This window comes from Myotis davidii, unplaced genomic scaffold (assembly GCF_000327345.1).
Source record: "Myotis davidii unplaced genomic scaffold, ASM32734v1 scaffold181, whole genome shotgun sequence".
Lineage (NCBI taxonomy): Eukaryota > Metazoa > Chordata > Mammalia > Chiroptera > Vespertilionidae > Myotis > Myotis davidii.
In genome coordinates, this window is record NW_006291504.1 from 1,683,130 (window position 1) to 1,699,988 (window position 16,859).

At 45.5% G+C, this 16,859-nt stretch overlaps 1 protein-coding gene across 1 annotated transcript in view; it reads right to left on the reverse strand.

Moving 5' to 3' along the window:
- PSMA8 (proteasome subunit alpha 8) overlaps positions 1-16,859 on the reverse strand; it is a 21,998-nt gene that overhangs the window by 4,435 nt on the left and 704 nt on the right. The window contains exons 2-8 of the mRNA XM_006764885.2: positions 14,858-14,990; positions 14,767-14,769; positions 13,613-13,739; positions 10,531-10,655; positions 6,241-6,363; positions 1,435-1,554; positions 1,063-1,125 (exon numbers count right to left, since the gene is read on the reverse strand). Coding sequence (XP_006764948.1) covers positions 1,063-1,125; positions 1,435-1,554; positions 6,241-6,363; positions 10,531-10,655; positions 13,613-13,739; positions 14,767-14,769; positions 14,858-14,990 — 694 coding nt within the window. The remainder of the gene's footprint in view (positions 1-1,062; positions 1,126-1,434; positions 1,555-6,240; positions 6,364-10,530; positions 10,656-13,612; positions 13,740-14,766; positions 14,770-14,857; positions 14,991-16,859) is intronic.

Below are 16,859 nucleotides of genomic sequence, written 5' to 3' on the forward strand. Positions count from 1 at the left end.
AAGCCCCATCCCCATCCCGCTCTCTCTAATTCACTGAAACTCTGCTGCTGGCCTATCCTCATATCCCCATCCATTGGTTAACTAATACAATGTAGGGATGTGGTACCATTACAACAAGAATCCCCTCCACATACATACTCCAAAGCAAAAACAAAAACCCCACTCTGCACACAGCGCTGATTTCAACACTATTTCCCCTTGAAATATCTTCCCTACAACAAAAGGAAAGGTACACGTATAGGAAATGTTAGCATACTTTGCATGTTTCCCATGCTTTTGTACACTCTCAGCTAAAGAGAGCAAACCACATTGTAAAGTTCTACCTAACGAACAACAGAGAACCATGTTTTGAATGCTCTTTGGCCAACGAATCCTCTACCATAAACTTCAGAACCATTCATCACATTGTTCTGAACAATTTATTTTGTGGTCCAGCAGCTGTAACTCATAACGGCTGACAAAAGGTATACAGATAACAGGTTAGACTCACCACAAAGAAACAGGCAAAGGGCATCACACAAGGTATTAAAATTTAAGTCAACAGTGGCTCAAAGCACCTTTAAGTGGAAAGTGTAGAAAATAGATAAAAACCAGTAGGCAATCCAGAATAGGTGGAGGGTTTGTTGACATAATGAAGATCACATTATGTCCAAAGCCTGGAGGGCCAGCAGTGATGTAAATGGCAGCTGGAGGACACTCGCTGGAAGCATAGCTTGCTGTCGGAAGATCTAAGAATCTAAGAAGAGTGGCTGCTCTCTACATGGTGGCAGGAAGGACCTGCATGGGGAACGTGCTGTGCTGATCCCAGGATGTCTGACTCAGCCGGGTCCCTCCCTCTAAGAACACACACACGGGGAGGTCTGTGCACGGGCCTCAGCACCTCGTCTTCACAAAGGGCGAGGGAGAGGTGACTGCTCGCAATAAGCACATCACATCAGCGAGCTTCGCCTCAGAAACCCCCAGAAGCTGTCATCATGTCAGTGGTGCTCAGGGCATTCAGGCGTCACATCTTAAATTCTGTCCAGACACACTACCGACTCTTCTTGTTGGTTAGCGACTTACTTTCAAAGGCTGGTTTCTTCTCATGATAGCAAGGTCAATGTTTTTCCCACCAGACTGGACAACCTAATGTAGAACAAGTTGGTTTTAGAATGACTTCGGGAAATTCTGTGCTTTAATACGCAATTAAAGGACAAAAACCTCTGCTTTCCTCAATATCCTTTACTAGAGACCCAGTGCACAAAACCCGTGCACTGGTAGGGTCCCTAGCACTGCTGGCCAGAACCTCCCTCTCCTTTCTCCCCCTGGCCACCCGCTGCCGCCTCCCTCCTTCCCCTGGCTGGCCCCGCCCCCTGGTCGAACTCCCAGATAAACTCCTGGTTGAGGGGACAATTTGCATACTACACTTTTATTATATAGGATTAGATCACTTACTTCTAGCAAAGCTCTTATTGCTAGTTTGATAGCTTCACTGTCATTAGCTATGGCGTCTTCTGTGTAATTCTTTTCTAGAAATTCTCGGACAGTTTTAGCACTTCGGCCTATTGCATTTGCCTTGAAAAACAGAAGATAACGCTTAGTAATACTGCAATATGAAGGAATTTACGGTTACTAAGTGAAGTTTAAAGATTTACAGTTTATTCCAGTATTTCTTAGCGTAATTGCTAAATGAAAATTGTAGGTTTGAAAATGTAGCAAACATTTCAACAGCTCATTGGTCACTCCCATGAGTAATCTATAGCACCAGCAGGAGTAGTTTTCAGACACACCCATGCTTTCTACTGGCCAATGCGCCTGTCGCTCTAATATTCCCAAGTTCCTGACAGCAGGATAGATGGAAAGAGCTGAAACTCCGTGAGGTGTGGGAAGGAGAGGAGGTGAGACTTTGGTGCAAAAGGGAGAAAAACGAGGGGAAAAAGAACATCAACGTGAAGAAAGCTGTTTACACGAATGGGACTGCGCGTCACGTTCTGAGAACTTAGACCAGCATACACTAATTATTACATTCATGATCTTCTCTGGCTTTATAAGCAAGAGGGGCTTCTTCTGTTCCAGTCCCCAGTTTTCTATTTCTTCAGAATTTTTCATCAAAGGAAGGAAAAGGCAAGCACACTTCCCTCGCTGTTTGGCCACAGGTAGTTTACGCAGGTTCCTGTCATTCACTCTCAATTCCAGACTAAGACCAGGACGGTGATGATGGAGATGACAGTAACTTACATGAGCAGAGCACGTATGTGCCAGGCACTATGCTGTGCATTTCACATGAATTAACTCATCCAGCCCAACCATCCCCTATAATTACATAGGTAACGTTACTAACTCAGTTCACGCATGGAGAAATGAAGGGCTGGGAAGGTTAGCGTGAGTTTTCTTCACCTCAACACCACTGACCTTTGGGAACAGATAATTCTTTGCAGGGGAAGGGGGGCTGTCCTGTGACTGTAGGCTGTTGAGCAGCTCTGTCCATTGATGCAGCAGTGACAGCCAAGTGTCCCTGAAGGCCACAAACACCCCTATTTGTCACCGTTGGCTCACTAGTGAGCAATCATACCTAATGTCGTCTCGGGGTAAAATGCAAAACAGCCCCTACTGTTCTGGGTGCTTCCATGTGCAGTGACGATCCAACTGTGGGAAGTGGTTTCCCGGAGGGAGCGGCGGCGGGAGGAGGGAACAGGTGGAGGCCACACAGGACGCTCCGGCTGCGTGGGGCTGGTGGTGGCGCGTGAGTGCTGTGCCATCACCTCCCTCAGTCCCACATTTCACTTAAAACGTGAGCTGAAGCAAATATGGTAACATGTCAGCACCTGTTTAAACTTGGTGACTACACGCATGCACTGATATTATTTTTGTATTCTTAGGTATATGTTTGGAATGTTCCACTAAAAACAATCATTTCTTTCACTTAATTGTCCATGCTCCTACCTTCCCACTTCCACCCTGCGTTCCATGCCACTGCACCTATTAGAGCCTCTCCTTTTACGTCTTCCTTTCCTCTGCATCGTCACAATCCCCCTTTCACTGTCATTTTCATAAATGTATACATATTCCACAACCTTTCAGCTACTCTTCCTTCTCGTTCACACCTTATACCCATTAAGCAAAGCCTCACACCATTCCTCATCTTGCAAAATAAAACCAACATCTAACCACTTTTCACCAAACTCAAATCACCTATTTTTTAAAATGTATTTTTTTATCGATTATTTTAGAGAGAGAAGAGGGAATGGGAGAGAGAGAAACATCAATGACAGAGAATCCTTGATCAGCTGCCTTCCTCATGCCCCCACTGGGGATCGAGCCCGAACCCAGGCCTGTGCCTGGACTGGAATCGCACCCACGGCCTCTTGGTGCGGGGCAATGCTCAGCCACTGATTCCTACTGTGTCACCTGCATCCATCCTTGCTCTCTCCATACGGCTTTTTCATAGATTGTTTTCATAGTAGCCAGAAGGATCCTTTAAAAAGAGTCCCTTTAATGGTTCTGTTTTGCTAAAACTGGCGTCCGGTCCTGTTCAGAGTAAAATGCACAATTTTGCGAAGGAGTGTGAGGAGGGCCCTCTGCGATTCCCTGCTGTGTAGACGCCTCTGCCCTCTCATGTCCTGCCTCTGCCCTGTACACCGCCCCCCACACACACACACACCAGGAAGCCGCTCTTCAGAGCATCTGCACTGGCGTCTGTCCCGTCTGGGACCCCAGCCCTGGCCACACTGTGCTCCCTCACCTCTCTCCGGCTCTGCTCACATCCTGCTTCCCAGGTCCCTCTTCAGACCACTCCCCCCTCCCCCTCCTCAGCCCCCATCGGTCTCTGCTTCTCCAGAGCAGGGCGGGACTTCTGAGGTCGTCACGGGTAAGGATTCCATGGGGTCTCGGAAGGCAGACAGTGCTCCGGACTCAGAGGTCTGAGGGCTGCTGCCCTGCATTTCCAGCTGCACCGGTGATGCCCATGCTGCGCTCCTGACCCCCACCGGGGGACCCCACTCCCGGGGACACACACCCGGGGGCCCCCACCTGGGGTGGCACATGGTACCACCCCAGCTCAACATGCTGTCCATTTGCCGCCACTAGCATGTCCGTCCTCTGAGAGCAGACTGTCAGCTATGCTCAGTGTCCAGCATATTCCGAGCTGAATACTGTTGCTGACCAAACAGATCCTGTGTCGTGTCAAGTCTTGAAACACACCTTCCCTGAACCCACATTCTCCCTGCTCCCCTTTACAGCTAAACTTCTTAAAGGAGCCATCGTCACTTCTTCCTTCTTACTATTCTCTTTCCTCAATTTTCTAACTTGGTCATTTCAAACCTGTGAAAAGCTGAGAGGACAATGAACTACTATGCACCTTTTAACCTAGATTCATGTTATTAACATTGAGGTATTTGTCTTATCTCTCCATTTACTTACACACACATTGCATGTTTTTTTCATGTTGGAGATGTCATAACATTTTGCCCCTAAATACTTCTCTCAGTTCCCTTAAAACAGGGACTTTAAAATATAACACGGTAAGTCCACTCCCCAAAGCTTACGGCCGACACACACCACTGCGAGTACATTCAGTGTCTCTGGTTGTGACGGTGCCCACTGAGGATCCAATCAGACGCCTGGGCGTGGGTCCGTTTAGGCTCCTTGGAGCTGGGAGAGTCTCCTGGCTTTTTTTTTTTTTTGTCTTTCAATGAACTTTTTTTTTTCAAGATCTTTTATTTTTTTGTTTTTATTGTTGATAGCATTATAGATATTTCCCATTCCCTCCCCCTGCCCCTCTCCTCCCAATCCCTACCCCCACCTCCAGGTTTTCACTAGCCTATTGCCCATGCCCATGGACTTTGAAATAAAAAATGCTTCTATGTGTGACCTCAGGGAATAACCACAATAAAATGGAAAACTACATAAACATGGAAATCATTATGAAACTGAAATGAAGAGTGATGACGTCATGACCAATGCAAACAGAAGACAGAGGTTCAGGGTGACCACTCGTTCTGTGCAGGGCAGAGACCGGAGGCACACGAACAAGGTTTCTCGGCGGCAGGAACAAGCCTGGTATTTCAGCAGGTACACTCAGAGCCTCTGACAGCCATGAGATGTGCAGGTGGCTTAACGGGTGTGCAGCTGACACAAGCACCCAGGTCTCTGTGGTGAGAATACCAGCCACTGTTTCACTGGACTGGTTAACTGGTCTGTAAAGTAGTATGAGTATGGTCAGCTCAAATCAAATACGTTAGTTAATACAGGCTTAAAAGTCAAGGCAAGATTTCCCGATTAATTTATCTGGATGTTAATATAGTAACATAAACTCTTCATAACATTATTTTAAAACCTAAGTATTTAAACCTTTTAAGAATATATTTTTTATTGATTTCAGAGAGGAAAGGAGAGACAGAAACACCAATGATGAGAGAGTCTCATTGATTGGTTGCCTCCTGCATTCCCCACACTGGGAATGGAGCCCGCAACCTGGGCGTGTGTCCTGACCGGGAATCGAACCATGAGCTCCTGGTTCGTAGGTCGATGCTCACCCCTGAGCCACGCCAGCCGGGCAGTATTTAAACGTGTAATAGTCAAAATCACTTATCCTAGATTCTGGGTATGGTCTTCTTCTTATGTATCAGAATGTACAAGCATTCATCTCGGACACCACCACTGGTGTCTGTGGCCCTCCTTCTGGGCACCATGAGACTGAGTGCGCCATTAAACACAGCAGGTGCTGGGCGCTGAGACACGAACGGCGACTCAAAAACCAGCCAAATAAAAGCTGCATCCCAGGGATGGTGAGGCCGTGTCAGCATTTTGACACACGGGAATACAGTCATGGTTTGGGGCTCCGGCTCCTAGAACAGAGGGTGCACTGGAGGGTTCAGTGTGGAGCTCACAGGCTCTCTCATCTTTGTTAAAACAGACAGACACGTGCCTCTCCTCGGAGCAGCAGCCATGTGACGTGGCAGTCAGCGGAAGGGTGGCGATGAGCAGGAACTGGGTATTTCTCACCTGGCCATTCGTATGCACTTAGGGTGGTCACATCTTTCCAAACGTAAAGGAAAAACCCGGTGATTAATAAGCCAAAGTCTTTCTCTATCCACCAGAAACCATCATAATTTCCAACTGGCTAAATGGTTACATGAAGTTCCTCTCACCATCAATATTTTCATGTAACATAATTTTCATCATGCCCGGTAAAGTGATAAAGCATTTATGGTGAATACATCTTTTCAACTTCCTTTAATATATTACAAATTCAGGGCTCACCTTCCAAGCGTGGTAAGTGCCAGAGGGATCGGTCTGGTACAGTCTCGGGATACCATCATCGTCGAAGCCGACAATTAGGGCAGAAATGCCAAAAGGTCTTCGTCCATTGCTCTGAGTGTATTTCTGAAAATAAAATGTTTCGGTAATTACCTTGTGTATAGGCCAGTGTTGGTGAACCTCTGAGCTTGGCGTGTCCGCATTTTGAAAAACCCTAACTTAACTCTGGTGCCGTGTCACATGCAGACATTTTTTGATCTTTGCAACCATAGTAAAACAAAGACTTATATTTTTGATATTTATTTTATATATTTAAATGCCATTTAACAAAGAGAAATCAACCAAAAAAATGAGTTCACGTGTCACCTCTGACACGCGTCATAGGCTCGCCATCACTGGTATAGGCCATACAAAGGCCATTCTATTACTTATCAAGTAACACCTTCTTTATCCTGTATATCTTCCCGATTCTCTTCTCTCTTTTTGAACTAACTTCAAATCCACAATGAAATTTTTAAAAATGTACATAGTCTATAGAAGGATATGCTGTTTACTTCTACGTGGTCTTACTGCTGTCTTCCCATTGGTTTCTGCACATTTGGGTAAATAACAAGGGTGAGCCTTGGTGACGGCGGAGAACCGTGTGCCTCACGCCGCTGGGCCCCGGAAGCTGGTTTTCATTAGCTGTGCTTTAGATCACCCCCCCGCTGCCTGTGAGAGACCTGACAATTATTACTATCAGCGTTCTCACATGACGCTGTTGTCATCCAATGTCTTTTCTTGGTACCATCACTGTCCAGTATATTTGTCCACCGTACACTGAGTTACTCTACATAAAACCCGCCGAGGCATTCTGTCAGCTCCAAAACAAGGGACTCTTTGTTTCTCTAAAGAAAAAGCATGCTTTCTCCTCACAGTCAGCCGGGCCCTGGGAACCAACTGTGTTTTTCACTCGAGTGCCAGGATCTGAGCTCCATCGGGAGTGGGGCCCACACTCACTGCGCCTGGTGCCCCAGAAGTGAGGATGGGTCCTGACCGGGAGCCGAGACCGCCCACAGGCAGCTCAGCCACGCGTGCACCTTGGCGGCTCGAACAGCTTGACACCAGCTTCCTTCTGGACTCGTCTAGCACTGTATCTATTTTAAAATGTTTACATCCTATTAGGCATGTGTTTTAACAGCCAATTCAAATTATGGATGCAAATAACTGGCTACACAAACATAATGCGCTTGTAAAGTAGGGTCTGTTTTAATTTCTCTGTATCTCCTAATGCTCCTAGATCTCACTGATGTAAGAAGATGTGTGGCAAACACACCTTAGAGGACAGGCCCTTCCACTTTATGTGCTTAGTCAACGCTTTTTGAAACGGAAAAGTAATCTGTGAGTACCAGAGGCGTATCTAAAGCATCTCTCCTTTATCCCAGAGCCCAGGACCCTCCTCGGTGGCAAATTACTCTTACAGACTTAAAATGTATCTAGATATATAACACCCTAATGTGAAATAGACCGAACGGTGGAACAAACGAACAACCGGTCGCCATGACGTGTGCTGACCACCAGGGGGCGTGCACAGAACATGGCAGGCGTCGGCAGCAGGCGGCAGAGTGCTGAACATTAAGAGCATCAGCCACGGCGGGATGGTGGAGCAGGTGAGCGGGGTCGCCAGACCAAGGTGGGGCGCCGGTCGCTGTCAATGGGGCAAGCCTCTGGTGGGTACTGAAAATTCTTTGCTCCCGCGCACTGCAATTCCACCGGAGCTCGCACCTGCTGCCGGTGCTGGCCGCACTAGTACCCGCTGCCAGCACCCAGCGCTGGCCCTGATCACCCCGAAGGTTTCTCCACCTCCCCCTGCTCCTGGGGGGTGACTGGGGCCGCTTGCACCTGCTGCTGGTGCCAGCCCTGCTCTCACCGCTGCTGGTGCTGGCCCCAATTGCTCCGCCCTGTCAGCGGATGTGAGTGGGGTTGGCATTGTCAGCACATGGGAGTAGTAGTGGCAAGAGCGGGGCTGCCAGCAGACAGGGGATGGGGGGGCGTGGCGGGAGGATGGGCCGAGACCTGCTCCTGTGCCCATTGCAGCCTCATGGCTCACAGTTTCTTTCAGGGTGCATGAATTTGTGCACTGAATCCCTAATGTTTCTATAATATTCTACACATAACCTTCATGTTTCTAGAAGAAGACCTAAAAATTACAATTGGGAATCTTGTATACACAATGTTTCACACCTTGTTTTTGAGGGGATGCCTTTATAAACTCTGGAAAAAGCAGAGCAAATAAAAAAAGCAACAAAATATAAAAATGTTGGACTTTCCTGCAACATAAATTAAATCTTAAAAATAGGGCAATTTAAAATTAAGCATGTAATTTAAAACTTTAATATACAGAAAGTATGGTCTATAAAAATATCTCTATGTGGACAAATGGTAAAATCCATGCCAGAAAGTGTTCTAAATGTTTTAAACGTATTTAATCCAACTCAACAGAGTAGGTATTACTGTAATGCTCATTATATAAATAAGAAAATTAAGGAAAAACAGGCTAAATAGTTGGCCCAAAGCACTAACTATGTTATACTTCTTTGCAAAATAAAAGAAAAATGAAAAACCAGTGCTAATGATTCTTCAGGGGTACACTTATACATTGTTTATTGCATAATAAAAATTGGTTCAATTTTTTCAGAAAGTAATTTAGCTATATAACAAAAGTCTTAAAACCAATTATAATTTGCTCAGCCCAAGTGGCTCAGTGGTTGAGCACTGACCTATGAACCAGGAGGTCACAGTTTGATTCCCGGTCAGGGCACATGCCCAGGTTGTAGGCTCCATCCCCAGTGTTGGGTGTGCAGGAGGCAGCTGATCAATGATTCTCTCTCATCATTGATGTTTCTCTCTCTCTCTCCCTCTCCCTTCCTCTCTGAAATCAATAAAAATAAATTTTCAAAAAGACCAATTCTAATTTTAAAAAATAACCCAATATAATTTAAAAATAACAAAATCTGTTTCAAAGATAATGTTATTAAAATAGCAATTTGAGAGCCAGCAAGTGAGAGAAGGAATGAGAAAATGAAATAAACTAGAAACATCCTAAGTAATTATGGATAGCAACTAAAATCAGTATTACAGGCAGACCTCTGAGCATCCAGACCACCATAAGAAAGAGTATCACAGTAAAGCAAGTCTTAATTTTTTGTTGGTGGAGGGACCTACTTTCAATTTATAATAAATGCATATCTGTAAAGTGCAATAAAGTGAGGAACAATAAAAGAAGTTCTGCCTGGCCCTAGCTGGCTTGGCTCAGTGGATAGTCCCAGGTTCGATTCCGGCCAAGGGCACATGCCTGGGTTGCGGGCTCGATCCCCAGTAGGGGGCGTGCAGAAGGCAGCCGACCAATGATTCTCTCTCATTATTGATGTTTCTATCTCCCTCTCTCTCTCTTTCTCCCTTCCTCTCTGAAATCAATAAATATATTAAATAAAAAAATAACAAGAATCCAAGAAGGTGATCTAGGGTTTAAAAAAAAAGGAGTTCTGCCTGTATAGAGTTATATAAGGACTTTGTTGACATATATAAGAACACATAAAATAATAAGTGAAAAGCATATTTGTCCACATCATGATTAGACTTAATATTAATGTACTTACTACGGATTCAGAACTTATACCTGAACACTATCAGTTGTGTGTAGGTTTGTGGGTGAAAGAATCATGGGTATTGCTTTGGTAAACTCTAAAAATTGGTTCTCTTTACTCTATCTTCAGAAGTGAAGATACGCCCTTAAAAGATTAGATTGCTTGCTCTTTTTAATCCTATATAATAAAAGGCTAATATGCAAATTGACCGAATGGCAGAATGACCGGTCGCTGTGATGCGCACTGACCATCAGGGGGCAGATGCTCAACACAGGAGCTGCCCCTGGTGGTCAGTATGTTCCCACAGGGAGAGCGCCGCTCAGCCAGAAGCCGGGCTCACAGGGAGTGGGCCTAAGCTGGCAGTTGGACATCCCTGAGGGCTCCTGGACTGTGAGAGGGCGCAGGCCGAGCTGAGGGACCGCACCCTCCTGAGCGCGTGAATTTCGTGCACCAAGCCTCTAGTTTTAATATAATCTCCACCACTGACACTGATTGAGATTCCCAGTGATCAAATCAATCCGTTCCACTGCAGTGACAGTGTGAGTGTGACGTGTGAGGAAGAACAGAGAACGCAGATTTCATAGACTAAATGCCTGAAGTATTTGCATGGCCTGACCCGTAACGGTAAAGGAGAAGCGTGAAGCAGCTGGCTGCTCTCTTGGCTTACCTGTTTTAAGGAGGCTATGAAGCGAGTTATATACTCAACAGTGACTGGGTCCTCAACGGTAAGCTTATGGCTCTGGCACTCCACACGGGCTCTGGTTATCACCACTCGAGCATCAGCAGTCAGTCCTATAAGAGCAGTTGAACCATTACAAGAAAGGAGGACTTTTTCAATGTCAAGAGGGTTTTAGCTAACACAAAATCTTTCTTATAATGTCCTTTGTTTTTCTCAATATACGTCCATTATAAAGACTGTAGAATTCTTTGCAAGTCGCTTATCTGACATTCTGATTTATTTCCTCCGGGGCTTAACATGATGCATTCTTACTGACTGTTTAAAGAAAAGGGTGCTAACGAATAATGGTTAAACACTAATGTTAAGTAAACTATTTCCAAAAGATTAAAATGGTTTCATTCATAGATGGGCTGGTTGTTAGGGTTTATTAAAAATAGTTTTTTAAAATCTCTGTACTCATATTTTTAAAAACTTTTTCAGGGGGAGATATCAATGGCAGCCTGTTCAAAGGTTGATGGTCTATCCTGATTCCAAAACTAATATACTTATTTCCTAACCATGGAGCAGGCTGGATTTCTTCTTATGAAAACAATGAACATTACATTTCATTATCAAACACATATCCACTGAATTCAAACTTCATTCAATATAACTTTGAAACATGTCTCAGCATTCTGTCTAAGATTAAGGATTGGACATTAAAAAATGTGAAACCAGAAAAAGAAAACATGCCTTACCTTCATCCTACCAAACAGCATGTAATTAATTCCTAACACTTCTGTACGGAAATAAAGTACGTGCCCCAACAGATGCAATGCATGTAAACGCTTCTATTATAGCAAAGACTTCTTTGGCATTCGACCTTTCCATGGCGAGTTTCCTTCCTTCCCCACTCTCTTAAAGCCACATTGCCCACAGTCATTCCCAGTCTTTGAAACACCCCTTGCTCATCTAACCATCAGGATTCTGTATCACAGACTCTTGTTCCGCTTCCACATCATCTCAAATCAGGTTCACAGGAGCCAGAAGAACTGCTGTCCCTGAAGATGGTTAATACTCGTCAACAACAAGACGCTGTCAGAATACCCACCGCTGGGGATCACCCTCACACTCGTGGGCCGGGCGCGAGTCACAAGCAGGGTTAAGGGAAGAGAAACTGATTCTCTTCTCCTGGCGGATGTTATCGGAGAGAAAGAGATGGAAAGAGCCCTGGCTGGTGTGGCTCAGGGGATAGGGTGCTGGCCTGTGGACCGAAGGTCCCCAGTGTGATTCCTGGTCAAAGGCATGCACTTCCCTGGCTCTGGTTGGGGCATCTGCAGGAGGCAACCAATCCATGTGTCTCTCGCATGTGGAAGTTTCTGTCTCTCCCCACCCACTTTCTCTGGAAATCAATGGAAAAAATATACTCTGGTGAGGATTAAAACAAAAATAAGAAATGGAAAAAGACTGACTTAGCTTATCCTATGAATTAAAAGCTTCACTCATTTAGAAAATGTGATCAGAAAGGAGATTTCTAAGTATTTTTCCATTTACAACATCTATGATCCAAAAGTAGAGAAACCTAAAAGTAGCATACTTAGAAAGTTGTACTAAACTGAGTCAGTGACAAATTTGCCAAACCACATGAGTATCATAGTTGTGTGTGTGTGTGTGTCTGTTTTTAACATAATAAGCAACAATTATACTAATAAATAGCTGGTTTGGCTCAGTGGATAGAGCATCAGCCTGCGGACTGAAAGGTCCCGGGTTCGATTCTGGTCAAGGGCACATGCCTGGGTTGCGGGCACATCACCAGTAGTGGGTGTGCAAGAGGCAGCTGATCAATGATTCTCTCTCATCATTGATGTTTCTATCTCTTTTTCCCTCTCTCTTCCTCTCTGAAATCAATAAAAATATTTAAAAAAATAGTATTGCAATTTGACTGTTTATAAATAAGCAATTATAGAATAAATGAGCCCTTAGTCCAGTGTTTTTAAATTTATGCCACAAACTTACCTTGAAGCTACTATCATATTGTAAAATTTCTACTATTAAATGGAATTCCACATGGTACATGAAATCATTTTTTTCAAATGCTTTGATTTATTTCCCTAAGGACTGTTTTTCAAACATTAAAAATATAGTAACATCAACAAAAGAATGTGACTTTTTTCCAAAATGGAACCGTATTTCTTTTTGATATGTGCTTGGATATGTACCTCTTATTCCCCACCAGAGGAATAAGAGGTGCCATATAATTCTATAGTTTAGAAACAGAACTGTACCATACATGTTCCTTTGTAACTTACTATTTTTAATATATGTGGTGGATGTTTCTCACGTCAATACAGACAGATTCTACCACCTCCTTTTTCAACTGCCCCTAAATACTATTATTACTACTACTAATGTTGTAGTTTATGCTGAATGAAAACAAGCCGCATTAAAAGGTTTTATGCCATATGATTCTATTCAGACAGCATTCTCAACAATGACAATTACAGAGATGGAGAAGAGAACAGCTTACTGACCCCAGAGGTCAGTGGTACGGAGGAGGATAGCATGGGTAGCCTTGTGGTTGTAAGAGTTGTGTATCTTGACTGTGGTGATGGCTACATAAATCTATATGTGTGGGAAGCCTAATAACACTACACACACATGCAAATGAGTGCATGTAAACCTGGTGAAATCTGAAAAAAAATCTCTGGCTTGTAACAATGTCCACTTACTGGTTTGAAGATGTTACCCTTGGGGTAAACTGGGTAAAGGAGACAGGGGACAACTTTGTTGTTTTTTATCATTTCCTGATCAAAATAAAAAATTAAAAAGAAAACAGCTACCTACAGTTACAATTAAGATAATATAATGTATACCTTCTGACATTTATGTTTGATCAAAACCAACTCTCAGAAATCCCGGTTACAGAGCTGTGATTGTCCCAGAAAAGACAGGGTACACTGTTTGTGTCGAAATGAGAAATGCAGCGAGCTCCCTACGTTGTATACATACAGCACCACAACAGCGGTGTGGGCCCACAGGTGTGACCTACTGCACAACATGCTCAGTATCACTCCTGGAGGCCCACAGGTACCTGCAAAAGCCATGCAGACGTGGTCATCCAGGGCACAGATCTTCCTCACAGTCCGCTCATCCTGAAGCTTGGCGACTGACTTCTTTTCAACCCCAAGTACAACGATATTGGTACCACGAATTCCAACCTGTCAAACCGTTACAAAATATAGTTAGTTGTCAGTTTTACATTATATCAAGTTATTCTAACACATGCCTTAGAGGAAAATGCTCTTCCTTAAACATTCAGTAAAACTGAGAAAACAGACTTCTAAGAAAACAGCTGCGTAGATCCTGGCTTAGATCCTCAGCCCTTTGCAGCGCTCCCTGCTGAAGGGCTGAGTGACAAGCATGTATTCTTGCACCTGGCTGCTTGGGACTCTCCTTAGGCAGGAAACAAATACACAAAGCAGGTAAGCAGAAGGACGAAGCTCGGGCAACCTAGCTTTCTGAAGATTTCCTTGATACCTAACTTGAAGTGACTACTATACCCCTCTCCCTCTTCATCCCCGACCCACTACCTACAGGGCTGACCCAAACCCAAAGCATTTTGTAAATACATTTTTTTCTTTCAAAGAACAAAATAAAACAAACCTGCCAACACACACTATCTAGAAAATGTTTGCAATGAAAGTCGCAATATCAAAGGCTTTTGGATAAAGACAAAATTATGCTCAGAAGAAAATTCATAATCTCACTTTACAAAATCAAATTAAAAATTAACAAAAATTAATTCAAGAAGTTAAAAAAGGGATAAAAATATTTAAGCTAAGTTCAAGGGGAGAAATAAGGAAAAAGCAGAAATTAATGACTAGAGAGAAAACAAATTGGTAATACCAAAAGACAGTTTTTTAAAGAAATAATTTTTTAAATGTCTTAGTTAAAATAGCCAAAAGGCAAAAAGAGTAAAGGAAACATATCCAAGTGGGAAAAAGTAGGAATTTAAAAATTATGCACCCTAATCCTAGTAAAATCTGACTGAAAGGATAACAGAGTAGAAAAATAAAAAAAATGTCCATACTGACTCAAAAACAGACAGACCAGCTCATAACAACCAGCGGATAATTTCATTGCCGGTGGGAACGTACGATGGCACAGCCACTGCGAGCAGCACTGTGGCAACTCCTTACAAACTAACCGCGCGGTGCCCGTGCGGCCCGGTAACGGCACACTTACGATCTACACCAGAGAACAAACGCTCATGTTCACACAAAAGCCCGTGCGCACGTTCACAGCTTCTCTCTGCATGACACGCCGCGCTGGAAACCCAAATGTCCTGCAACAGGTGCACCGCCCAACAGCGACGAATCCACACCATGGACACCGCCCAGCCATCAAACACCGTGCAAGCAGCAACCGGGTGGATCTCAGGGCAGAAGGCAGATCCCCAGAGGTTCAGCCTGTAGTGTGGCCCCACGCCTATGACGTCTGAGATGACAGAATATGAGAAACAGGAGACAGATGAGGACAGCCAGAGAGTAGGCCAGGGCACTGAGAGGCGGGTGAGGGGGCGTGTGTGCTCACAGAAGAGCAGCGGGAGGGACGCCCTTGGAGCTGGCCGCTGTCCATGTCCTGCCTGTGGACACACGAACATACACAGGCAATAAGACATGGCAGAACTCGATGTTCACACAAGAGAGTACAAGTAGAATAGAGAAATCTGGATTAAAATAGGTGGCTTTATCAATATCAATGTCCTGACTGAACCACAGTTTCGCAAAATGTTACCATTGGCAGAGAATGGGCAACATATACAAGTTTCTTACAACTGCATGTAACCTGCAGTGATCCTAGTAACATTCCAATTGAAAGGGCCCGGTCTCCAAGCCCAAAACGCACACCCAACGGCCCCACGAAACCCGAGACTAGAAAACGATCCCTCGGAACTGAAGGCGAGGACGTGGAAGGGCTGGGATGATCGGTCTTGGGTCGCCCCTAGTAACATTCCAATTGAAAGGGCCCGGTCTCCAAGCCCAAAACGCACACCCAACGGCCCCACGAAACCCGAGACTAGAAAACGATCCCTCGGAACTGAAGGCGAGGACGTGGAAGGGCTGGGATGATCGGTCTTGGGTCGCCAGAGCATTTTTGTCCTTTTTGATTTTTTATAAACCATAAAGCCATTAAACATAAACTAAAACTTGGCAGGAGCACTACAACTACGCTGAGAATTTAGAAGTTTTTCAGAATGTGGATCGGTGAATTTAAGGAAGGGCATCATCTCTCAAAGGCTTTCAGAATTATTTAAAAATCTCACCAAAAAATAAATGGACCCCCTCCCCAACACACACACTGGCCAACGACAGGAGGTGGTGGGGGCTGAGCACCGATATTGGGGTGCAAATATCAGGACGATCCTTCTTAACGAGTGAGTGCCGAACCCTTGCCAACGGGCATCTTTTGTGTGACCGAGTCTGCATTCAGGGCCGCGATCCTCTTTAACCTGTTATTATAATCATCACGGGAGACCCGCTCCGGGGGAGGGCTCCTTCCCAGGTCACTGCACCGCCAGGTCAGTGCGCCCCCAGGTCAGTGCGCCCCCAGGTCACTGCACCTGGAGGTCAGTACACCCCCAGGTCAGTGCATCCCCAGGGGCGCGCCCCGGGCTCCTTCCAATGCTCAGCACAGCCCGAGTCCTACAGCTCCGAGGTCCCGGAACGCACGTGCACACAAGCATGTACGCACGCATAGGCAGCACGAAGGGACCCTACGCAGCACGCACGGACGCTACGCAGCACGCGCACACGCATAGGCAGCACGCAAACATACGCAGCACGCACGCACACACACGCAGCATGTACATATGCTCGAACTACACCCCCAGGTCACTGCACCTGGAGGTCAGTACACCCCCAGGTCACTGCACCTGGAGGTCAGTACACCCCCAGGTCACTGCACCTGGAGGTCAGTACACCCCCAGGTCACTGCACCTGGAGGTCAGTACACCCCCAGGTCAGTGCATCCCCAGGGGCGCGCCCCGGGCTCCTTCCAATGCTCAGCACAGCCCGAGTCCTACAGCTCCGAGGTCCCGGAACGCACGTGCACACAAGCATGTACGCACGCATAGGCAGCACGAAGGGACCCTACGCAGCACGCACGGACGCTACGCAGCACGCGCACACGCATAGGCAGCACGCAAACATACGCAGCACGCACGCACACACACTCAGCATGTACATATGCTCAAACACGCTCACGCGCGCAAACACACACGCCCGTGGCCTCGATAAGCCCAGGCCGGTGCACACAGCGGCCCTGAGACCCACCCG